The 24244-nt window shown below is 52.5% G+C and overlaps 8 protein-coding genes and 1 non-coding gene across 9 annotated transcripts; 5 read left to right on the top strand and 4 right to left on the bottom strand.

The window, feature by feature from the left end:
• Positions 1 to 1871: 1871 nt before the first annotated feature.
• K452DRAFT_299594 (uncharacterized protein) lies at positions 1872 to 4477 on the bottom strand (the record flags this gene model as incomplete). The annotated part of the gene is made up of 3 exons (XM_033542246.1): positions 1872 to 3783; positions 3839 to 4152; positions 4220 to 4477. The coding sequence occupies 3 exons, from the start codon at positions 4475 to 4477 to the stop codon at positions 1872 to 1874; spliced, it is 2484 nt and encodes an 827-aa protein (XP_033395925.1).
• A 476-nt stretch (positions 4478 to 4953) lies between these two features.
• K452DRAFT_288982 (uncharacterized protein) lies at positions 4954 to 5823 on the top strand. The gene has a single exon (XM_033540758.1). The coding sequence runs from the start codon at positions 5059 to 5061 to the stop codon at positions 5596 to 5598; it is 540 nt and encodes a 179-aa protein (XP_033395924.1). The 5' UTR covers positions 4954 to 5058; the 3' UTR covers positions 5599 to 5823.
• A 1491-nt stretch (positions 5824 to 7314) lies between these two features.
• On the bottom strand, positions 7315 to 8227 carry K452DRAFT_230719 (uncharacterized protein; the record flags this gene model as incomplete). Its single annotated transcript, XM_033537113.1, has 3 exons — positions 7315 to 7467; positions 7521 to 7753; positions 7816 to 8227. The coding sequence occupies 3 exons, from the start codon at positions 8225 to 8227 to the stop codon at positions 7315 to 7317; spliced, it is 798 nt and encodes a 265-aa protein (XP_033395923.1).
• Positions 8228 to 8385: 158 nt separating this feature from the next.
• On the top strand, positions 8386 to 10047 carry K452DRAFT_327616 (uncharacterized protein; the record flags this gene model as incomplete). The annotated part of the gene is made up of 1 exon (XM_033544931.1): positions 8386 to 10047. The coding sequence occupies one exon, from the start codon at positions 8386 to 8388 to the stop codon at positions 10045 to 10047; it is 1662 nt and encodes a 553-aa protein (XP_033395922.1).
• Positions 10048 to 10843: 796 nt separating this feature from the next.
• K452DRAFT_359872 (uncharacterized protein) lies at positions 10844 to 13558 on the top strand (the record flags this gene model as incomplete). The annotated part of the gene is made up of 1 exon (XM_033546301.1): positions 10844 to 13558. One exon carries the CDS (start codon positions 10844 to 10846, stop codon positions 13556 to 13558), a length of 2715 nt encoding a protein of 904 aa, XP_033395921.1.
• A 240-nt stretch (positions 13559 to 13798) lies between these two features.
• K452DRAFT_299590 (uncharacterized protein) lies at positions 13799 to 14262 on the bottom strand (the record flags this gene model as incomplete). The annotated part of the gene is made up of 2 exons (XM_033542245.1): positions 13799 to 13992; positions 14085 to 14262. 2 exons carry the CDS (start codon positions 14260 to 14262, stop codon positions 13799 to 13801), a joined length of 372 nt encoding a protein of 123 aa, XP_033395920.1.
• A 373-nt stretch (positions 14263 to 14635) lies between these two features.
• Positions 14636 to 14924, top strand: K452DRAFT_299589 (uncharacterized protein; the record flags this gene model as incomplete). Its single annotated transcript, XM_033542244.1, has 2 exons — positions 14636 to 14810; positions 14896 to 14924. The coding sequence occupies 2 exons, from the start codon at positions 14636 to 14638 to the stop codon at positions 14922 to 14924; spliced, it is 204 nt and encodes a 67-aa protein (XP_033395919.1).
• Positions 14925 to 16412: 1488 nt separating this feature from the next.
• Positions 16413 to 16501, bottom strand: K452DRAFT_t104. The gene has a single exon. It is a non-coding gene; the product is annotated as a tRNA-Gln (tRNA).
• Positions 16502 to 20408: 3907 nt separating this feature from the next.
• On the top strand, positions 20409 to 21221 carry K452DRAFT_309982 (uncharacterized protein; the record flags this gene model as incomplete). Its single annotated transcript, XM_033543295.1, has 3 exons — positions 20409 to 20414; positions 20462 to 21065; positions 21118 to 21221. 3 exons carry the CDS (start codon positions 20409 to 20411, stop codon positions 21219 to 21221), a joined length of 714 nt encoding a protein of 237 aa, XP_033395918.1.
• Between the last annotated feature and the right edge of the window lie 3023 nt (positions 21222 to 24244).

Here is a 24244-nt window from a genome sequence, read left to right as displayed (position 1 = left end):
GTCCCGTGTAGACCGGGCCAGACGGGCCGCGCTTACTGTTCCGATGGGTCTCTTGTTTGCTGATGCCTTCTACTTGTAGGACACGCGGTACTCTGCGTGTGGATGACAAACACCATCTCTCATGTCTACAAAGCAGTCCGGGCTTCCTCTCTAACGTCCATCACCGTCGACCGAGATTCACCGTCTAGCAAGACGGGCCCTACGGCTTGCTGACTACGCTAGCACACTTGGTCCCCCGTCGAAGACCGGGCTCTTGGCAAACTGATCAACAGCGACAAGAAAGAGGTTATTTAGGACTCTTCATGCACACTTCGTATTGTGTAACACGACCACGAACAAGCGGCATCCAAGCCCAGAGACACCATTAACACCCAGAGCAAGCGCCCAAGAGCGAGGGACAGCAAGATGCGCGCAACATCGCCACAACACTGCGCTCAGTAGCCGAGGAGCAGATCACGATAGGTACCTAGCGGCGCGGGCGCAGAAGGGGATAACTAGACATCGGAATGTCCAAGTCAAGGCAACCCAACCCAAAGCAACGGATCCTTATCTGCGACACCAGCGAGTAGTTAGCGAGGCGCTGCACGACGGTTTCTACAATCTTTCTCTCCGGTGATCTTAATGCCACCTGCGCGACCTACACGGCCGGACATATGGAATGGCACGCCCTGGCCAACACCACAGAAGCATGGGCGCCCCCGTCTTCCTCTACCACTCGTCCACGTCAGCCACGATTCGTTCGCTTCCGGTCACATCCGCATATACCTCAGTGTCTTTAAGATTGTCCGCGCCGTCTTTGGGCACGAGGAACTTGCGCCTTAACTCCCCCCCACGCTTCGTCAGTCCATGTTGCTGCCCCGAGTTCTTTGCGTGTGCGCCGTGGAGAAGCTCGGTGCTATCCGTCGTTAGCTGATGGCTACCACGTGGTAGGCGCAATTTCCTGTCCTTGCGCTAGGTAGCACTGTGCGCACCTGTCCGTCTTTCGTCTTGCTCAGCTACAAGAAAAAACTTGGCTATAAGCCAGCGCAAGGGGCAACGAAATTTCGCCGATAGTGAAAAGAGGGCATAAAGATTACGGGAGGTCAGGGCGCATAAACGGAACATTCACTGTAGCACAGCACAGCCACCAAAGCCTTCGCTCTTGTCAAGGTATATCTCGATTCAGCTTCGTTCACATTCTCGCCTACCCTGCACATCTAGTCCGAAAAAGATAAGAGAGAGAGAAAAAAAAAAAAAAAAACGCCTGACTTTGACTTCCCGATTCTCACAAGATAAGAAAACAAACTCCTCGCTTGGCCACTCGTTCCGTCCGGTTCAGCAATTGGCTCAATTGCCCTTCCATCCCTTCTCGGCCACGTCAGAAATAAGACCGGCGGTGGGCGAAGAAGACAAAAGTAATAAGAAAGAAAAAGTAAAAGAAGGTAAGGCTGGAAGAGAACTCGAATTCTCTCCTTGGGAGCTGATCTCCGTGCGCATGCTTTTTTTTTTTTTACAAAGAGAGTAGTCTTTCAAAAACCCAATCCTGAACCAGACTAGAAGGAGCATCGCATATGCCAAAAAAAACCAAAAACCGCTAAAAGCAGTCGCAATGAAGATTTCCGTGAACGCCGTGTCGCATGTGCATTATGAGCATTTTGGATCATGGAAGCCGGATGCTGCAGGGTCTGCAGGTGGTAGTGGTATCGTGGTACTCTTTGATCAGGAACAATCGGCCTGAATTGCCCGATGACGGCGTCGAAACTTCTCGGTCGACAATTGACTAAGAGAAGAGTCGTTGGCTGGACGCAAAATCCATGACGCGGCACGGCCAGCTTGATCCCCGAGCACGTGCTTCCAGATGTGATGCTATTAGCGAGTCGCGATGACGACTCTCAAATCTCACCCTGCTGGATTCGCTTGACCGGATGCAGCAGCATGCCAGGCAGACACATCCGCCCACCGACAACTGGCTTTTCCGTATCCCTGTTCTCGGAGCCGCCAACATCGACGCGTTCGCCCATGCCGTGCTCCTCCTCGATACCACCGGCAAGACGCTCAGGCTCACCCCACTCGTGCACCCTGACCTTCCAGCCAAGCCAGCGCCTGTAGATGTCCTTGGGGAAGCGCGAGCTGAAGTACCAACTCCAGCCGTAGAAGTTGTGCTCACGGTCGCCGTTGTAGGGCGAGTCGGGGCCTTCAGACCAACCAATGGGGTTCTGGTCGCCATCAAGCTTGGCGTTGAAGATGGCATCGGTGTAGTGCGGCGGCCAGATGCGGTCAAACCAGACGGGCTGGGGAGCGTAGACAGCCTTGAGACCGTGCTGCAGGGCAACGGTTGCAGGCCACATCTCCGCTTGCATGCTGCGACCGACCTTGTTCTCGACGTGCATCGTGTGCAGCATCTTGCGGCTGAAACGGGCAACAGTGTTGATGAAGATGCGACGAGGGATCATCTTGAAGCGCTCATCGGTATAGGCGTTGTCGTAGGGGTCGACGCTGAAGTCAGGGTGCAGGCCTGGGATGTAATTCCAGATCTTGTCGCGGTAAGACCAGAAAGTGTAAGTAGGGTCGAACATAGGCAGCAGAGTAATGAGATCAGCCTCTTCCTCGACACCCCATTCGAAGTTGTCGGCGGTCATCTCCCTAGGAGGCGCGGGTCCCATTGGAGTTTGCGCAGTGGAGTAGGGAAGCGGGCCCCAAACGGGGCTCTGAATGTAGCCTTGGCTCCAAGCATCCTCGACGGCAGCGTTGGTGTCGTTGAAGTAGGTCTGCCAGTCGCCATGCATCTGAGGGATGTAGTAGCGCTTGTTGCGCTCCCAGAGGTACTTACGCGGCTGCTTCTTGGCAAATTCTCCAATCTTGGAAAGGAAATGATAGTGGTTTCCAGTATACCTGGCGTCAGTCTCCCAGTTCCAAACGTACTCGAACTCTGGGTGGGTCTTCATGAACCATTGCACCGACATGAACTGGTGCCAGTAGACCTGCCAATCAGTGACCTCAGGGTACGCCTTCTGGCAAATGTCTTCGTTCCAAAGGATACTGATGCTGCGCAGTTCAGTCGGGACAACCTTCTTGAGCATGTCATCGTACGCCTGAGGGTCCTCGAAAATTGGCACACTGCGGTCCTTGACATTGACGAAAAGGAAGACCTGGTATTCACCGCCAGAGAGCAGGGAAAGTTCGGTAATCATAGCGCGGATAGCTTGAAGGTCGTTCTCGGTGTAGGTGTAACCCTCCCACGTGCGGATCAGCACGGCCGTGCGAGGGTGGTATTTCTTCGCCACACCTCCTTCCTCGCTGCGGAGTTCCGTCTTGGACATGTCTTCAGCATAGTCAGGGATGTCGAGACCGGGCTGCAACTCGGTCTTCGTAGTGCGAGCTTCAGGCTTGAAGCGTTGCTGGTTCTTTGCCACACACTCGTCCTGAAGCTGTCCCCACTTGACGGACCTCCAGATGACCTGCTGCTCCTGCTTCGGTTCCCAGTCGGGCAGGTCATACTCATCTGCGCCAAAACCATAGGCACCATAGCGCCCGTAGCGATCGAAGCAGACGCTCGAATCAAGGCCAATACCCTCAATAGAGCCGATCGAAGGCTTGGGAAATTTGGAGGAAATTTCCGGATACGCAAGAACCAGATCCTGCACACTCTCATTCAAGGACTTTCCGCGCGGACCGGTGCAAGCCACGTATTCCCCATTCCACTCCTTTTGGTATTCGGCGCTGTTGTAATCGGGGTAGGGCAGGTACGGCTTGGGTTCTTGGTCCTTGAGAGTCTTCACACCCTGGGTGTAGTAACCGTGTTCGCTGCCAACGCGTCAGCATGAAAACTAGAAAACAAGCATTGTCGCACAGCACTTACGCAGGGAACGCCTCCCATCTGTTCGGATCATAATCACGGCCAACATAATCCTGGTACGCTGGCCAATGCGACGGATCCGGCTCAGGGCGACTCCAGACAAGCATCTTGTTGAGATATTGTCGGAGGTTGGTCAGCGGAGTAAGCTTCTTAGCTGACGTGATCGGCGACTGTTGGCCCGACTTCAGCGTGTCAAAAATATGCCACTTGCTCGTGGCTGAGTGCGCATCCTCGGCGGAGCTTGGAGTGGCGGAAGCGGTGGGGTCTGAAGAGGGCGAGAAGGTGGATGAGAGGGGAGAGATGGTGGAGGTGGGAAGCTGAGTAGGCTGTCAGCGGTGCGATCGCAAAGAGAGAGAGAGAGAGAAAGAGGAAAAAAAGACGTACAGATTCATGCTTGAGGGAGTACTCGGGCTTGGGTTCAGCCTCTGCCTCGGATTCAGCGTCCTGCGCCGGCGCGGGCCTGAAGTCTGCCAACTTCTCCTGCTCATTGACATAGGATTCCTGGATAGCTTCTGGGACAGCGGGAATGCGATCATCTATGGTCGTGTAGTAGGATGAGCTGCGGAAAGAGAGAAAGAGCAGGCAGATGCCGACGAAGAGGACGAGGGCCAGCTTGCGCGGGCCCACGGCCGAGACAAGCATGCTGGCGGCGGCGGCTAAGAGTTGCGACAGGTAAGAGGGCTGGCAAAGGAAAAGAGCGTGTGGAACGAAGGCGGCGGGAGAGACGACAAGGCTACAGACAACAGCGCATGTCGTTCGGTAGGGATGAGAAGGCGTTCGGCGACCAGCGATATGGGGAGCGACAGAGGGAGCCGGGGCGGTTTTCTTCAAGACGGAAAGCCAAGTGGTTTTGGATGGCGGGCAATGCTCCCCCCGGTCCCCCTCGGCCGGTCGTTTTGGGTGTGGCGCGCGGACTGCAGGTGCTTCAAGGCCGCCCCCGGGCCCCCCTCCCCTACTTCCCGCGCTAACTGGAGGCGGGCCCCTCGATTGGTGACACTTTGACAGTGACACTTTGACACTTTTCGCCCGCAAACCCTCTTTCTGCCCCCTGGGTTGCCCTCTGCACCCGGCCCAAACGCGTAATCCCACCGTCTCTACCTGAAGCACTGCGCTGATCGCCTCTTATCGCCTGCAATATGGCAACGAGTGCCCCCGTTTCGCCGTCATGACGGCACGATCGTCAGGAGAATAACATACACGTCACGCCCAAATGACTACTTACTATGTACTATGTACTGGGTACTATTTTTTTTTCTTTCTTCTGTGCCTCTCTCTTGCATGCAAGGAGGAGCGGGGGGCCCATCACGACATGCGATTGTCGAATTGCACACACGTACTTAGATATCAACCTTCGAGTCATTATAACCAGTAAACCAAAGGGCATTGTATTGCCGTATGCGCGTCTATCACGCGGTGGCGGTGCGCTCTGGAGACGCGCGTCGGACGTCCCTGCGTCCCCTCGCCAGTGGAATGCTTGTCTGCGCGCGCGGTTCAACTCCCGTTCCTCTCGAAGCTTCGCAGTGCGCGATCGCCCACCGGGACTTTGGCGTCTCCAGCCAAACCCTGCAGCCGACGGCACGGCGGGAAGCTCAACCATACAATACAGGTCGGACACGCTCTCCGGGCACGCGAATCCAGCTGCTCCGCTTGAAACGTCGAAACATCGCCGCAGATCGGGCGGAGATGGCGTCTTGCCGTTGAGGGGACGGCTAGGATGCGTGCAGGGCGCGCTTCAGGTTGATGAGGCCTTGCTCGTATCATAAGACATCCGTACTTCGAAGTAGTCAAGATCGTTGGGCTTGCTGTCCTCAAGCTCATCTGAGAGGAAATCAGCGCCTCCTCCTCGCCTCGCTTCAATCTCTGATGAGGAGAGCATCCCTTTGACCTGCCCGTTTGATAAAGTAGGGGTCCTTGGACCCTTGCTTGCGCTCCGGGACGGTGGTTACAGTTGCGCGGTAAACCGTTTGCCCTCCCTTGTACGAGTCAGGCACTTTTTCTATGCTTTCTCGTGCGGAAGGTTCCTTTTCGCACGAGTCTGGACGCGTTAGAGTGTGGTTCAGACGGCCGCCGTTGGACGTTCTGGACCCAAGGGGAAGGCGTCGTACCGCTGAAAGAGAAAGCTTGTTCAAACACTCCTACTACATCGGAAAGCCACGACCACCAAACAAGGCCTAGAAGTTGCGTTTGTCTCTAGCGTTTATAGCCAATCACCACATATCGACCAGGTAGACGTTTTCTGTAGCCCTGTGAAACCGATCTGACGCCAGCACCAAGAAGCACATGTCTCTAGCCCCATCAGAAGATGTTCCTGTAGTTGCAAATCCGCCACGATCAATTCGCTTAGGCCTTGAAACCGTCTCTCGATCTGTGCCTTGAAACAGTCTGTGCTTAGGAGGGCGCTTTTGTGCTTTTGATAATAACGGAGGATGTTCCAGCTCAAAGATCTTGGGATAAAGGACAGCCATGCGGTAACCATTCAAAGGAGTTACAATAACACAGGCAATTGATTGGAAGACGGTCTCCCGTGGTGGCGGGTATGGCTGTTGAGAACAAAGGACGGTTCGACCAAATTATCCTTGTGCGCCTTATATTGTAGCAATGACTTAGAGGGCCCACGTTACTTTGTTCTAGTGGAAATATATTAACAGACCATAATGTGCGCCAGTTTATCCATCAATCAGTCACTCACTCTCATCAAAACCTTACCAGCTCACAGCTTCACCCAATCAACTCAACAATGGCTTCCCAATCTTACAACCCCACCGAGCTTGTCAACGAGAAGAAAGTTTGGCGGGATTTTTACCAAAACAACCCATGTTCTGTCATGTAAAGACGGCATGAGTTGGACGAAGAGAAGGGGGCTTCTGTCTCGACAATATAAATATCAAACGGGTTTCTAATAGCGTTTGCCAATGAGATTTCTTGCTCTTCTGTTCGTGGAACATTTCATGTTTGTGAAAAATGGCCGTGCTTGAATTGCTAGATAGGATGGAGTAACGAAAGACTTGACGTCGGCTCAAGTAACGTCCGCCACCGCGAAGCGAGATTCGCCGTCTTGCGAGATGGTGATATTTGTATGGAGTAGAAGAAGAGACCCCGTTAAGATACGTAGCGTCTATGTGTGCTCTAAGACCTTTTCACCCGGGCTGGGAGCTAGGCAAGAAGTACTCTGTAGGGACTGCTTGTATCGCACTGTCTCGCTATACGGTGGATCTCGGTTCGCAGTGACGGACGTTAAAACTAAACAATCTATAGTCTTACAGGCTCGCTGCTAACCCCAACGGTCTCAAAATTACTTTTTTCTAAAGTAACTTGTTTCGAGCCAGTGGTCCAGTACTTTGATTGAATTAAAGGAAATTTTGTGGAGTAAGATGTGAAGTTTAAGAAATGGTTTAATAATTCAGTTTCTTTCTTACAGTACTTACAGGCAGGCTGTGACCCAGGCTTGCTATGCACTCGTATCCAATCGCCTCAACTCCTCATGACATCATGACGTCCAGAGGTGCCAATATCCTTTCCTTAACAACCTGGTTTGCGACGTCGCCTCCTTTTTGCATGGCGATAGCGCCCACGATAGCGTACAGAGTATGCGCAAGAACAGTGTTTAAACCGGAGCCTTTCATGCTGTCCGACTGTTCGAAACTTGTTAGCCCCGAGGATTTTAATGCCTGAATTGAAAGCTCACCTTCTTGGGCCTCCACCGTATGACATAGGAAAGACCGTGCTGCTTCGCCAGACCAGCTAGCCTGTCCCTCGACAGGATTTCTTCCTTGGAGCCGCCTGCGAGATTATCCAGGCCATCGAGAGCTGGGTGCTTGTAGGGCTCACGCCCGTACGCATCGGCCGTGTGCTGCTTCGCGCCGCTGCGGGGTGTGTTAAGCAGCGCCAGTGACGTCTGAAGCTCAATGATCCGCCTCCCTGGGCCTGTTGTCAGCGCCTTGTCCGCACGTCGCGTGACTCCAAAAACTTGGGCTTCATACCCAAGAAAGCCAGCCTGTCATTGAATCCTCTCCGACCGTGATCAAAACTCTTGTGCGTCACGGCCAACCATTTGACTTCTTCCTCCAGCAGCTTGTCGCCACCCTTTCCCAGTATGCGCACGTAGGTCTCGTCGAGCTTGCGCGGGTCCTCGTTGACCCTCCACACGTTGTCCGGCTTGATCGGCCGTAACCGTATGGGCGCGGCCATTGCTCTAGGCGTTTGCTTCCATCGCGGCATTTCGGCCGGGTCCAGCGGGTCTGATTTCCTCGGGGCCTCATCAGTTGCGAAGGAATTGGATGGCGTCGAGGACGTGGATGCGGCGGAGATGGCGCTGAGCTGCAGACGCACGCCGCGCCCGGCAACAGACTTGGCCGCACCCAAGAATGGCCTAATTGGAACCTTGGACGCCATGAGGATGGATTGCGGCGGCAAGACCTGGTGTTGAGGGACCTGCGGCGGTGATAGGCTCGTGAGCGTTGTCGTGTAGGCGCTCAAAAGTTTCGGCGAAGAACTCGCGAACCTCCGCGCGTGAACCTCCGCGCGCCTCGACAGGTCTGGAACTACCCGCAATGGCTGATTCCACCACAACAAAGGAGGGCTCGCTGCCAGAACTGCTCTCCCAGGCTCTCCCAAAGGATTCCCAATTCACATTTTACCATGTTTCGTCTCCGCCAACCAAATGCGCTGCTATCTTCTCCGCGCCGCCTGGCGCAAGGCCGGAGCGGACGTACTGCGAGTCCCACTTCTTGAATGTGTCGATCAAGCCAAAGCCGGGCGACGAACGGAGTACCGGAGAAGTGCTGGCATTCGCAATTGAGGTTCTGATTTACACCACGAGCCACTTGACTACCATCTTCGTCTCCAAAGCAGATTCTACCGGCTACATCTCGCTGCTCAACCTACCCCGGACGCAGACCTCACCCTTACGCGCCATATCCTCGGCCTTCATTTCATGGCTTGTCAAGCACAGGCAGCGGCCTGGAGTACGGCTCGTGGTGTCCCTTTTCGCAAGAGCGCAGGATCAGTATCTTTTTCCCGGCAGTGTCGAGAATGGAGACAAGCATATTGCGGACGATACGGCGTTGATCAAATGGTGGTGTAAAGTGTTGGACCCGGTTCTCAGAGATTACGCACCAGAGGTGTCAGAGACCGGCCAAGGGAGTCTATTGGACAGACAATCTGACCGTACAACTGCCCAAGGTCATCTGGTCATACCCGGTCTGGAGAAGAACGATACCATACGTTTCTTTCCCGCAACGGTGCGGTCAGACCTAGCAGAGTCAAAACGATGGAGACACGGCCATCCTCTGCAGCAAATATCCAAGCATCCTAGCGCACCTCCACGGTGTCTTATACCTCACTTTCCAGACGACCCAAAATCGCGGTACATGGACGAGTTGGATGATGAGTTACCAGAAACAGGTGCTCAGTCACTGACAAGCCCGAGCAAGGGCAATGGGCAATGGAGAAGCGTACGGAGCTTGGAGCAATTCTGGGAAATGATGTCTTTCAGGCAAGAGTGTTCCTCTGGAAGACTAGTTGGCTTCATATGGGTCATTTTTACACCACCAGATTTAGACGACATGGCCGAAGATGAATTCCCGGGCTCCCAGACGGAGTCAATAGCGGAGATGCTTTCACCTCCGAATAAATTTAACGAGGCCAGTGAAATGAAGAATAGGCCGCGAAGGAGGTCGAGGTTAACTGGGCCCATCGTTCCGCGAGTTCCACGCATCAAGTCAGGGAGTTCAAAATCTCCCGACAAGTTACCACCGGTGGAATCAAGATATTATGCCTGGCCAGCTTCCAGCCGTGGCCAGATTGTGCTGGAGGAAAAGGACTACAAACGTGCCACTGACTTGCTGCTTCACCAAAACTACGCCAATCGCGAAATGGCCGTTGTCAGTACGAAGAAGTGGATCGACGAGGCAAGCGTTTTAGGCTGCACTCAGCGATGGGGCATGGCCATTACGGGAAGGAAGGCAGCACCGGCAGTTGAGACAAACGGAAACGGGGGTGTCAACATGCTCAATGCATCAATGCTGAGGAAGAAGAGGAAGCCTGAAGGTGAAGAGTCGGCGCCGAAGACGGCCGAGGCAGTGAATACTTTGCCAGCTGGCTTGGTGCGAAAGAAGGCAAAGGCTACGGAGGAGTCACCGTCGGCTGCTGGCTCGGCAGAAGGTGTTAATGTTCTGGGTGCTGGGCTGATCAGGCGAAAGCCTAAGGCGTGAAGCTGGGTGGTTGTCATTGGATAGACTAGGGCTGGACCCACTGGAGATAGGGCAAAGGCAAACACGATGAGGCCCAAGCGAGGGGATCGTGACCGACACTCGGCGGGGCGAATTGGAAATGAGGAGGGTTGGCGGGGTAGTAGGTGTGGCGGTAGAGTAGTGAGTATTGGACTTCGTATTTGATATGGGGGTTCCTTTTGTTCCGCCAGGATTCGCAGGACGAGCACCCGCGCACCCGACGGGCTGGAATTGTCGAGATCGCCTGGGGATGGGTAGGCTCTAGCCCGGATGCGGCTCTAGGAGGGGCTCTAGGAGGGCGCGCGCGCTGGAACGGGAGCGCGTCGCCCCATAAAATCGTGGTGAACGTTGTCCAAACGGTGTTCAGGGCTGACCGGTCAACGCGCCCAAATCAGCGACTCGTGCCCACGTCAGGCGGCAATCTAGAACTACAGTCAGCGCTTGTGCGCAGAAATCAGCGCTGCGATGGCCAGCATTCCCCAGATCTACAAACCTAATCTACGCGCGTGCAGAGACATGGGACCGCTGCGAAAGACCACCACGAGAACCAACAATGGACACATCGCAACGTACGCTGTGGTGGCCAGATGGCGCGGCTCGGTCCGACAGAGGCCACCTCAGGCCCAAAACAAAACAAAGCCACCGCCCGGCAACCGTCTACCCTTCCAAAACCTTTTCCAAGCCCAATCCACCGCGTTATTCCTAATCTTCGGGCGATGCATTCGTAGATCTCCCAGCCCCCAACGCCCATCCCGCTTTCTGAATCGCTGCCCCCACAATGTCGTCCGCCACCCCGACGCCCGCCTCCGCCTCTCCGCCCTCGCCGCCGACGCGTCCCGGCGCGGACAGGAAGCAGAGCCACACCGAGAGCGACAACACCGCCTACAGCCTCGACTTTGCCGCTTTGCCCGGCGCCTCCAAGGACGATGCCGACTTCTCTCTCAATGGCGAGCCGCTCGAGACGGTTCGCAGCGAGGACATTGACGGCCCGAGCGACTTCACCCAGAACATGGAGTTGTGGATGAGGGGACAAGTCTCGCCCAAGACCGAGAGGCCCACGCGACACCCCGAGTCACCCGAGCAGCAGCACCAGGAATCGCAGCCGTCGCCAGCGCGCACCGCTCCGGCACTTCCGCAGCCTGAGATTAGGTACAATGGCGAACGGACCGAATCGCCGGAGCCCATTCAAGAAGAGGAGAACAATGACCCATACGAATCGGAAGACGACGAAGCCGGCGCACAAGCTGCCATGGACGACCTCGAGGGCTATGTTATCTCGGACGAACAGGACGAGGAGGGTCCCAAGGAGCCTCCACGACAAGGTTCCATCGACAAGCAAATCGAGCTTTTGTCCAGTATGAATGATGGTAACGAAGCAAAGCAAGACGTGGTCCCATCACCACCTCGCCAAACATTCCCCTCGCCGCCACGCCAGATATTTGCGTCACCGCCACGCCCGACATACGGAGAATTGAAACCTGCCTCGCCAGCGAGGATGCCATGGCTCCAACCAACGGTCGAGGACCACGTCGAGTCACCACCACGTGCCAAACTTGATGTCAACCCTCCTTCAAGATCAGACACGCCAGAGCTCAAACTAGATAGCGACTTCTTCCGCCGACCACATCCGAACATCAGGCCAACCTTCTCGCGCACCAATTCTGCAGCCTCTTCAGCAGCCTTCAGGCCCTCCATGTCGAGACACGATTCCACTGCTTCAAGGTTCAACCTCTCTGGAAACTCGAGGCCACTGTTGGGTGCCTCTCTGAGCTCTAGGCCGATGTTAACGCGCCATAATTCATGGGCTCCCTCAGGTCAATTCATGCCACCGCATCTGATGATGCAGGGCTCAGCACCATCATCGGTACTGCCTTCGCGTACAAACTCGGCACAGCATGCTGGCGATTTACTCTCGCAGATCACTCAACACAATGGTGAAATCGAGCGCCAGAAATTGGATTTTACTTCTAGGATCATTGGCTTGGAGAAGAATCTTGAAAAAACAAGGACAGATCTGGCCGGTGCGCGGGACAACGAGCAACGTCGTGTTCGTGAGGTTACAGCTCAACACAATGAGCGGGTAAGGGAGCTCGAGGCTCATTGGGGACAGCGACTGGCAATGGCACAGGCACAGTACCAGCGCGATCTTCAAGAGCAAAAGGCATCCTTTGCACTTGTACAGTCGAGTTTCGAATCACGTCTCTCAGGCACGGAGAGCGGGCTGCAGGCCCTTCTTTCACAAAAGGAGGCTGAGCTGGAGGCTTCGACCAACACCCACAAGCAAGAACTTGAACAGCAGCGTGTGGGTTTCGAGGCCAAAGTCTCATCTTTGGAAGAGCGACTCTGTGAGTTGCAAAACAAGATCACCGAGCAAGCCAAAAGAGACGACCTCGCCCCCAATAGGACAGATTATTTCCGTGATTCTGCGCCAAAGGAGGAGTTGGAGCAACACTTGGCAGCGCATCAAGCAGATTCACACGCACGCATTGCGGAACTCGAAGCCACGCTTGCCACCACCAAGGCTCAACTTGCGTCCATGCGTTCCGAGAGTCTCACTAAAGGCAAACTCTACGCTTTTCACTCTGAAGATCACAAGCAATCTGAACAACAAATCGCTCGCTACAAAACTCAGGTCGCAGACCTAGAGTCCAGCCTGAGTGTCTTGCAGACTCAGCTCAACCAGACCCGGAACGAGGCCAGCGATGCACAGCGCGATGTCCACAATGCTAGGGAAAGCGCACATGTGCTGCGTACCGAGCTCTCAGAGAGCCAGAGCCTTGTCGGGGAGAAGAAGCGCCGAAATGACCAACTCCGAGACGAGTTGGAAGAGGAACGGACAAAGGTTGCTGCTAACCGAGACATGGCGAGGATGTTAGAGAATGCGCGCGAGGAACTCGAGGACGAGCGGTCTTCTTCTACGGAGCGGATCAGACAACTCGAGATGCATCTGGATGACCTCGAAGATGAGCACAAGAACGAGCTGGATAACCTGCGTGAAAAGGCAATGGAAGCAGTGCGCAAGTCTCAAACTCTGGTCAATGGCGAAAGGATTGAGAAGGCAAGCCTCAAGAACCAGCTCAAGGGCGCAAGGACCGAAGTGGACATGCTCAAACAGCAAGTCCAGCAGCTCCAGAACCAAAGGCGCAGGAGCGACTCGTCCAGGTCTGATGGTAAGGGAGAGGAGATGGAAAGGCTCCGTGCAGCCCTCCTCGAACAGGCCAACGCAGCCAAAATGGCGAAAGCAGAGGCCGAAGCTCTGAGGATGGAATTAAGGATCATCAAGGACGACAACGAAAGCGTCAACCAAGCAATGGACGACCGCATTGTCGTGCTCGTGCGGCAGCGGGAGCGCGAATGGAAAGCCCGGTACGAGAAACTGCAGCAAGAGAAGAAAGCAATGGGTCGCGCATTGCTGCGGCAGTGGGGCCAAGAAGAATGCGGAGTCACAGACCCGCAAGAGTACAAATACCACTATGTGGATGTTGGAAAGTAACGACCTGAGTAAGATAAGGGCGGCGTCTTCGGAAACATCGTCATCACGAGCATATGCGGCGTTTGAGGGATTGATTGGAGGGTTTCTCCGGTCGTTTTTGTTGTGTTCTATACCCGGCAACAATTGTACAATATCATCCATTGTACAGATATCATAGTTACGACCGAGCATGAACCAATCATTGTAGTTACAGTTCCAACGCCGTTCGCCGTGCTCATGATGTTGATGCTTGCATTGTTTTTACAGGAGACCCTTCCTGGCCAACTCAATCTTCCGAATAGTCTCGTCTTTCTTGTAGCCGCCCTTGCTGGCACAGACGGCAATGCCATCGCCCAGCTCGACCTTGTCCTCGACGTCGGGGAAGGCGCAGGGGCAATGGTGGGGGAAGTGGACGCAGGCGAGGGTGCCGGGGCAGAGGTACTTGTCGCAGTGGGCTGCGCGGAGGGCAAGAAAACAACGAGTTAGCCAGCTAATCCAAGCAAACATAGGCAGGCGTTCAATTGAGCGTGCTCAGAGGAGGACATACCCTCGTCGTAGCGCTGCTGGTACCAGCTAGGGTCGCTCGGCACGTTCTGGGGCTGCTGCTGCTGCCGGTGGTGCTGCTGCGGGCCGTGGTTGAACATCTGCTCGAAGAACTGGAACTGCGCGGAGGCGCCGAGGGCGAGGCCCAGGAACAGGAGGACGAGGTTCAGCAGCGAGCGCATCGTAGTAGGTGGGTAGTGGGCGGGGGGAGGTCAGAGAGAAGTAAGTTATGACGACTAACTACTCTAGCTGATGAAGCTGTCCTCTTCGGGAGGCGACCAGGGTCCGAGCACCAAGCGGCGGGCCGGGCGTGGTGCCCGGCAGCAAAATTCGCCGATCGCCCGTGTGGCCGCGAAAGATTTCTGGACGGGCGAGCAAGCTTCGACGCAACGCCGACGACCTACGACAACGACGACGACGAACCCCGCTCTCGCTCTACTCCTCTACTCCTACAACCTCCGCGTCCACAGCCCCCCACAACACCGCCAAGTAAGCTCGGCCACTACTGCAGCGCAATTGGGCGAGCACAACGCACTAACAGGTGTGTGTGGCAGGATGCATCTCATGTACACGCTCGACGCCGAGGGCAAGCGCGTCTACACGCTCAAGAAGGTCGTCGGCAGCGAGGTCACCAAGTCCGCCCATCCGGCTCGCTTCTCCCCCGACGACAAGTACTCGCGCCACCGTGTCACGCTGAAGAAGCGCTACGGCTTGCTCATCACCCAGCAGAGTGCGTGAACCCCACCCTTGTCCCCAGACCCTGCGGGTTTCTGCGGTCCTTGTTTGTTGAAAACAGATGCCTAACCGTCGAATAGAGGACAAAATCGCGCTGGGCTCCCAGTAGAGCAATGCCTGCAGCAACTGCAGCAAAAGAGCGACGTAGTGAGCGACGCCGCCAGCTGCGCCCTAGTCGGCGATGCTGCTGATGCGGGAGGCTGGCTTGGCTAGCAACGATTGCGGAGGAGGGCAAAGAGGGCGTTAGTGCGGCTTCGGATGGCGTTGGAAATGCGACACGGCGTTGGCGGGACCGGACGAAAAAGAGTGCGTGCGCGGATGAGGCCGAGGGAGGAAGGGAGAGAGAGAGGGAAGGCGAAAAAGCGAGTATGGTTGCCCGACGACAAACACGTTCAACAGCACTACTCGACGTCTAGACGTTCTGTTGCTGCGCTGCCACTACCTACCCCCTTCTCGTCCCTGGTCCTTTTTTCCCTTCTTCTCGGTCCCTGGTTCTGGGACGTCGGGATGGCACTACTACTCGGTGGCTTGGTTTTGAGACGGATTAGCTTTGAATTTTATTGTCTCGATGAGCTGAAGAGAAAGCCTGGGTTTGAATGTTGGGCTTGTTTGCGTGATGCGTTGTGCTATTGGTGCAGAGACTGGTTTGAGCTTTTGTTCAGCCCGGTGCGAAGGCAGGGTGTTTTTCTTGTTTCTCACTTGCTGGTGCTCACGTCTGGGTCTCCCATGGCTGAACGGTCATACAGCTGATACACTTCCACCCTCATCGGCATAACGGCACATACCACAACACCCTTCCACACGCGTACAAATAAAACAACTCCAGCCAGCATCCACAACAATGGCACATCCACCAAACACTCTCATATTTATGCTCCATCCTCGTCTCTCTCACGTGTGGAAGAGAGAAACTGATATACACGAGTGGTGGTGCCGGGTCTTCACAGAGCACACATGCATTGCTTTGTCGTTTTATGGGGAAAGAGCGGGCGAGTGAGGCTGACGAGGCTTGTGGGGTTGTTTGAGGTGGGTGTGGTTATGGAAGGTGTTTAGGGAGTGTGTTTAGGGCGTTGTTGGTTTTGGGGGTGGGGGTCTGCTGTTAGGGAGGGTTGACGTGTGTGGGTTATGTTGATGTTTCTGGGGGTTAAGATGTTTGTAGAAAGAGAGTGTCGGTTTTTGTTTTGTCTGCGATTGCAGGTGTTTGTCGTCTTGTGTGGGTTTTGGGGTTTTGTACATTGAATGAATGCATTCTGTGATGTCCAAAGTTTCTAGGGTGCCAAGTCGTTTGTGGAGAGTATCGATGATTCAGTATGGGTTTCATGGAAGTTTCGAGAGGTGAGGATAATGTTTACAAAAGGGGAAAGTAGATTTTATTTTTTTTTTTTGTCTGCGGTTGCAGGCGTCTGGTTATTCCTGTTTCATTGAATGCATTCGACGGTGCTGAAGGTTTAAAGTGCTACTTTGCTTATGTATAGTTAAGGCTTTGAGAACTACTGCTCGCAAAATAAAATTCTATGCTGCGCTCTTCCGGCATAGCAGCAACTCTATTACGGGTTTGGTCGTATCTGCTAGGTCTAGGGAGCAAAAACAAAGATAAAGGTCGTGCCCGGGATCGAACCGGGATTGCGAGAATGTTCTAGAGAGGATACTCAGAATCTCGAGTGCTAGCCATTACACTACACAACCGTTGTGGTTGTTCCTATTGGATGGAAAAGAAATTAGCATAACGCATTTATATAGTGCATAAATTTGCTCAGGCTGTCAATTTCTTCAATCCTACTGCGAGTTAATGCTGAAAATCCATTCGACCATGTCGACAACACCACACTGAAGGCCACCGGTCAAATTTTTGCCGTAAGGGTCCGTGTGGCTGCCTTGGCCACACCATGAGATCGTGGTCCTCCACCACTAGTGGTTAGGGCCCACCACATCGCCAGTTGGCTCTTTAGATGAAATCTGTGTCATGCAGACCGAAGAGATGGCGAGATATTCGAAAATTCTGTTGTCCTCGCCTGACTTAATAAACTAACCTTTGGCTTATTCCTTCCACACCGGTGAAGTAGAGTACGGACTTGTCTAGAGCCAATATCGGAGCAGCCCGTCATGCCATGTCATGTCGTACTTATATTGCCTGTTGCCTTACTCGTACGCCTCTTCATGCTGTTGACGTTCCTTCAAGGCCCAATCTTCGGCTTCCGCCGGACCCTTATTTTTCTCACCGGTCAGGATTGCGGGGGAGATAGTCCGTGAGATTGGATCACGCCGCTTAGTTCTGTTTTGCTAAAGGTAAGTTTTCTATAGATAGAGAGTCAGTGTTGCTGTCAGTCTCTCGCTCAAGAAATTAAAGTTAAGGCTAGCGACGTCACGTGATACTTAGCACGCCAAATTTAGCCAAGTTGTCGCAACGTCTGAACTGATCCTCTATCTGTCAATACTTGTCTGTATATTGCATGGCTATGTCCAACATACCTTACATGTTGTCCTGGCATTTTATGGGCATGCTTCACCGAGGGACGGCTCCTCAGTCCCGTGCTCCATCGCCGGATCCATCAGGCGGATCCGTCAGGCGTCCATCCGCTACCGGCGTATTTCTTAGGTTCATATTCTTAAATGGGCAGTCGGGGGTATAAATTCTGGCTATTGGAATTATTTCAAAGACGAAGGGCGGGAGTACAACATCAACGGATGTCCGTGTATCCCCGTACTTGATATCGGGTTTCCGACATACATCCGCTCGCGCGTCACACCCACCTTTTCCGACAAGCATAGGCTATTGCCGTTGATACTTATGTGTGATGCACTTCTCTCTATCTTTCTCGGTAATCTTTTTCTTATATTTATTTTTATTTTTGTTTTTTTCCTATTATATTGCTTTATCTCGCATTTTCTTTGTTTCTTTTTCCTCTTTTCTCAAAGGATTAAGCCCAAATGGCTCTCGTCAGACTATGGAAGTAGGCGAAGGTGCAAGCGGGAAAAATTGAGAACACCGACATTAGCTTGGAAGCACGTAGCACTCATCCATGCCTTTCAGACAGTATATCAAGATCTGTAAGACATAGCTACTTTTTGTCCTGCATCCTGCATACATCCTCTTGCAGGCAAAGCACAGCATGGATACACAGTAGAGCTAGAGTATTCCTCTGCGATACAACTGGGATGTAACAATAATTGCTTCTGAAGCAACGCTATCGAATCTGAACCCATAAAGCAGATCGACAACTTTTAGGCCATTTCCGGTCAAACCTAGTACTCAGGTAACCGATACCATTTGAGGCAAAATACCCATATTTGAAGCGAATGGTTGCATTGCTGACGGAGTTGGTGTTTAGGTTTAGGTTTAGGCCTCAGGTTTCGATATCCAGTGCGCGCCCGACCATGGGCTCAAAGCAAAGCACCAAAGGCGGTTTCCCGATTGCTGTGCGACGCGGGTGATAGATCCCCTCTAAGCCCTTCAATGGTCTATCAACCTGGATTCCCCTTCCCCGGCTGCAGGCCGATCGAAGACTGATCATCTTGATTGTGGCGTGTTGTGTCGGTCCGGTTCTTAGCTTTCCCTCAAACTCTAGCAAGGCCCTTCTTAGGCACATGGGTGCTTGCGGACTTCCTTTGGTTCAGGCCTGCATCTGGAGTAAATGCAGTGGAAATATTGTCGCCGTGTTCGCTGGTATCACCTTACGCCAAACTGGAATGCCCGTCTTCCCTTCGACGTGTCGGCCACAGCACTCGATCCTCTAGTTGAACAGCCCTCCGAGGCATGCATGGCATCGAACCCAATCCTACCTCAGCTTCCAAAACAACCGTATCGATGACTCACGGAGCCGCTAATCCGATTTATAACCCCTAGTTGCCATTGTGTCGCCATCGAGTCCAGTCACCGGTTCGGAAGAGCGGCGTCGTTATGCTGTCAGGAACAAGTCGTACGCTCGGCGGGATCCATCTAGCATGGCTTGCTATGGATGTCTCCTTCAAGTATGAGCTAGGTTCCGCGGTCGTTAGCTGCGAGACCTTTTTCTATTGAGGCGATTCTCACAAAGCCTTTCGTCATTCGTCGAAACATACGGGGCGAGCCGAGGATCTGGTGAAAAATCGCGTCTGGAATCGATCTTTTGCATGGCCAATAATACTAATAGCAAGTTTCGCTCCACATACTTCTGGCGTTGGTTCGCTTACTTTCCGCGAGTTAATTTGAAGGCAAAGTCGTTAGGATGTGGGCCGCGGACGGGTTGTGACCGGTCAAGATGAAGAGAAGGCAACGGCTTAAGGCAACCGGCTCAACCGCTGCTTACGTGTCACGTCCCCTAGTTTATAAGCTCGACATGTTCTCAAGACCCGATCAGCTGCTGTCCTAATCAGAAAGAGCCCACACCATTGAGCGAGTACTTAACCTCGCCTTAGGTCTATGTCAACGCTTCGACTACACCCTCGAAAGTCTGCGGCTGAGAGAGAGTACAAATTCGGACCCGCTTACGGACCACAGGAATTACCCCAGTCTACCCTGGAGGCAGCTGCAAAGGATGCACAAGCATAGGCCCAACAACCGGCTCGGACGATCACTCCCATTTACGAACATTACATTGTGTGGCTGAAGCATCGTTCAATTTTTAGCCCCGTCACGCTACATTCTTTCCGGTGTACTTGGTTCTCGACCTTCGCCATCGATACCTACCTTGCGCCTCCTTGGGCTCTGCACAGCTATGGGGTCCTCGGCAGATACCCCAATTGCCTTTCATCGGCCAAAGCTCCGGGATATCCCAGGACAATGTGGACCAGGCCTGCAATGGAATCAAGGGGGCGTAAATGTACGTTAGTCATTACACCCCATTGGTTCTAGATTCCGAGCCTTCTGTCCCGCTGTTGCAATTTGAAAGCTTTTCTGACTGGTTGTTCAGTAGCCACATGCGACTTGCAACATGCACGACCATGATAGCGTGGCACGAACCGGAGGAAATACGCCCGAGGATCCAGGTGATCAAGCCTGCGGAGGCTACAAAGATGCGCGTGCTATTCTTCCCTGCAACTACGGGCTGCGGGTATGTTGTCTTCGATCGTGCAGCGCTCCGGACGACGCCCACCTCCACAATCGATCCAGGCCGGGTCTGGAGGCCCAACCTGAGCACGGCCGCCACACAACCAGATGTTGCTCTACTTCTTGCGCAAAACCGCGCAATGCCGTTCGCGACTCTCGACGTTTGTGGTGAACAGAGCGCTTATCTCGGGCTTTGAAGAGCCACAGCCGCTCGAAGGTCAATGACACCCGGCCGAATCCGACCATGCATACTGGCGTCAACCGGCATCACTTGTCTTGTTTTTTCTGCACAGCTTGGCCAGAGCTTACAGACTGAAGCGGGGGCCTTTATGCGTTAGGTGTCCGTGTTCTCGTGGAACTCGCGTAATGCGTTTTGCTGGTGCCACGAACGTTCATAGTTTCAGCGTGGGATTTTGAGCCGCAAACTCCATGCCGGACGCTTAAATGCCTTCAGGAGCCATTATGACCGGTCACACGAGAAGCACATGCCACCACCAAAAAGGTCCTCCACGGTACCTATGAAGGCATCCCCTTTACGCCATCATTCTGTCACTGGAATCATTTGAGATGATGGTAAGGGACCCGGCAGCCGAAGTACCTTTACGCTGACCCTCATTGAGCTCAAGGCACCCTCCTTCTACTTTCGAGTCATTAGCATCCAAGAGACGCCCGAATCCGTGCCACGGTCGCTGGGCCAAGGTATCTGGTTTCCTCCTGCACACACTGGCTCAAGCCAGGCCACACTTCCTCAATGGTTCTACTATGACGGAACTGCCGTGATAGCAGCCGCAACTATCCCTCCGGGCCTTTATGAATACGGTACCTATTCTGTGTACTATGATGACAGCAAATTCTGGGCCGTCCCATACAACGTACTACAAATACCGGTTGCCACTGGGGAAAACTACGATTGGAACCGAGTCATGTTCAGTCATGGAGAAGTAGACGGCACTGCCTCACGAGTAACTCTCGGTGGGGAGCATTGGCAGCTAGGTCCTCAACACCACCAGCATCAGCAATGGATCCGCATGCTTTTCCCGGAAAACCACCACCCGGATCCTTCTATGAACCCGCCAAACTATAGCAGCTATGGTGGTCTTTCCGGTGACCTACCTTTGGTCCTTGCCCTTATAGCTTTCTCCATTGAACCTCAATACATCTACCATGCTTTCCAGCATTGCTTGACCAACCATTCCTGGCAGGCTCACCAATACCGCCATGGCCGTGAGTTATCTAGCCTGTTCTCGACAATCTTTCATACTTATCGGACCGACAGGCCGCAACAAGCGTGGGATGATGGTCAGTGTGTATGCCACTGGCCTTCAGAATTCTACGCCTCAAATCCTGAGATTTTTCGATAACACCAAGATCTTCAGTTGAACCTCCGTTGCTCCGAAAAGGACTTTTCTCTACTCTCACGCCGGCTACTGCTCGACTCCAGTTGGTGTCCCTTTTGGGTTCCGGTGATTCTTGGTCGTTGGCTGTTTCAATTCTCATTCCGTTTCCTTGGTCAGTAAACTGTATGCCAAGCAATACAGAGGGTCCGACACTCTCAGACCAGGCCCCAGGTGTTAGCACGGCGTCGTCTCCTATACCTACAACTAAAGCTGAGTGATGAAAATTCTGGCACAATTTCGATTGATGCGTGGATGATGATTTGCAACAACCGAATGTTTTATTCCCGCCTTCTGATGACGTATAGGAGGCCAGCCAATACCCGGATGGATCCACGCAGTCATATTGGTAATTCTTAAATACCATTCGATCGTACGAAACGGATTTCGGAGAGTCGCAAACACTTCTCACTTGGGTCTAAAGTGGGTTGGGTGGGGATTCGGCCACGACTCCGGTTGAGTAATTGGCGCTTAGTTTTAAGGCCTCCCACTTCAGAACTACAGGGTTTGTTTTCCACATCAATCTCTAAGCCGGCACATGAAACCTCAATTCACCTTTCCAAGCACTCAGTTTTCTGGATTCTGACGGACAAGATCTGGACGTGGCGGCAACACAATGACTTACCGGTGCAGAGGCAGCGTATGCCCAGGTACAACTGGCGAGATGTAGATCATGTTGCAAGCAGCGCCGCAGACCGACTTCTCACCTTCAGGAGCTTCTCACAGCGGCAGGTGAACTGGGTCAATGACCCCCTTTGCCTCTGCTAACGCCAAGCATGCGATATAAATTGCCAAAGATCTTCACTGTTGCGCCATTTCAATCATGTGTCGTTTTCCGCACTCCAGCGAAACTGAAGAGGATCAGCAAACGGGCCCTCGGTCAGGGCACGAGTCTTCTTTTCGGGCGAAATAAGCAACACTGCCCAACGCGCTCGTCCTTGGCATTATTCTTCATCGGAGCATGTAACACTTATTGGCTACAGACAATCTCGATCTCCGTCACATGGCCCCTCGTGCACTTAGAAAGATTGAGGTAGCGAATTCTGCATGCAGTAATTCTGTCAGAACTGCACACGGTTAATGCAATACAACACTGCCCTGCAGCAACGCATACATACGGCATAGTCGTAATTAAGGGCGCCTTGTATAGGTTCATAAAAGATACGGACCATTGACAACAAAAATGACAACCAATCTAGAGCCTCGTGAGGCTTGGGCGGGCGCTGAAGACTCGCCCTACCACAAGAAGCAACATTAAGGCGGATAATCATATCCTCTAAGCTAGACAGGGGAAAGGCTTGGTAGAGCCATGACACCACCTTCGTACCATACTTGTGATCAAATTTTCAGTGCAAGCTTCGATTCGAGTTTCTTCCAGATAACCTATCAGCAACCAGCCGACCAACCCCTGGAGCGCCACCGATCATGTCGCATTACTTCTCGCTGTCCGCACACTCAGAGGGCTAGAGTTAATCCTTAGTCAATCAAATCAGTAGGATGTTACGCCTATCATAAAGAATTGGTTTGGTTAAGATGATCAGCAATGGCTGAAGCCTGAATGTGCTCGAAGCTGCTAGCTTTTACACCGGTAACGTCGATAACGCATACGCCGTAGCGGAGTTGGCTGTGATAGACGCATGCAAATTAAAGTCCATTGTAACGAGGCCTCTTCAGCCTAGGCGTTGGAATTGCCTAGCGGGTGAATAGGTTCGAAGGGTTTACCTTAAAGGATAAGAAGTATAGAAAGTTAAGAGATAAGTTACGTAAATATCGGGGGAGGCGTATTACTATTAACCTATAGTAGAGATTAATACTTTAAGTTAACTACGAAGGTTCTATATTACTACTAAGGAGTATAGTCTATATATATATTTATAATTTAGATTAAAGGAGATATTAGATTAATCTAAGAGACTTAATCTAGTATAGGTTCGTTATATACCTTCTATACTACTTTTCTAATAGCTATCTTTCTATAATCTAATAACTATCTTCTATCTCGTAGAGCGGGTATAATAAGCTCTTTACTCTAAGCTAGTTAACTTTTTTAAGGCGGTCTTATCTTACTCTTATAGTCTTTAATTTCCTATAGGCTTCTATCTATCTTACCGCCTTCCTAGCTAGTTAGGCCCTTATAAGGTAAGTTCCTACGCGGGCTTTTCTTAGTACGTATTTATAGGTACTTTACGGGATAGAATATAAGCTTTTATAGTTACTAAGTATTATAGACTATAGAGGAAGTTAACCCGTAGGGCTAGGAAGACCTTATAGGAGGAAGGCATATACGGGCTTAGAGTTCGTAAGGGCTTAGTAACTATACGGTCCCGAAGACCGTAAGGCACCAGCAAGCACGCGCTAAGTAGGACCCTAGGAGAACTACGACCACAGACCTAGGAAGCCTATACGGGAATCTACCCCACCGGGGCTAGGCTAGTTAGGAAAGATAATAAGATAAGAAACCGTAGGGAAACAACGATCCTAAAGGATAGTACTACAGCACAGCGGCTCCGAGCAACAACGATATCCCGTCCGCTCTAACGAAGGGAAGTTAGCTATCAAGTTGCAGAAAACTAGTTATTAGAAAAGTAGCATAAGAGTTACATAATAGACTTATACTAGATTAAGTCTCTTAGATTAATCTAACCTTCGGATTAATCCAGCATCTCTTTTAATCTAAACTATAACATATATATAGACTATACTCCTTAACAGTAGATAGGACCTTCGTGGTTAACTTAAAGTATTAATCTATACTCTTAGGTTAATAGTAACACGCCTACACCCGATCCTTCACGTAACTTATCTCTTAACTTCCTATACTTCTTATCCTTTAAGGTAAACCCTTCGAACCTATTCACCCGCTAGGTAATTCTAACGCCTAGGCCAAAGAGGCCTCGTTACACTAGAACTACTATCACTAATAGAAATAATATTCATTAGACTTTTTATACCCATTACGTACAGCCAGTTAGCTTAGCCAGCGCGAGTGCATGTTTGAGAGAAAAAAAA

The sequence above is a fragment of the Aplosporella prunicola genome, assembly GCF_010093885.1.
Source record: "Aplosporella prunicola CBS 121167 unplaced genomic scaffold K452scaffold_17, whole genome shotgun sequence".
Classification (NCBI taxonomy): Eukaryota; Fungi; Ascomycota; class Dothideomycetes; order Botryosphaeriales; family Aplosporellaceae; genus Aplosporella; species Aplosporella prunicola.
This window is presented reverse-complemented; position numbering and strand designations above follow the sequence as displayed.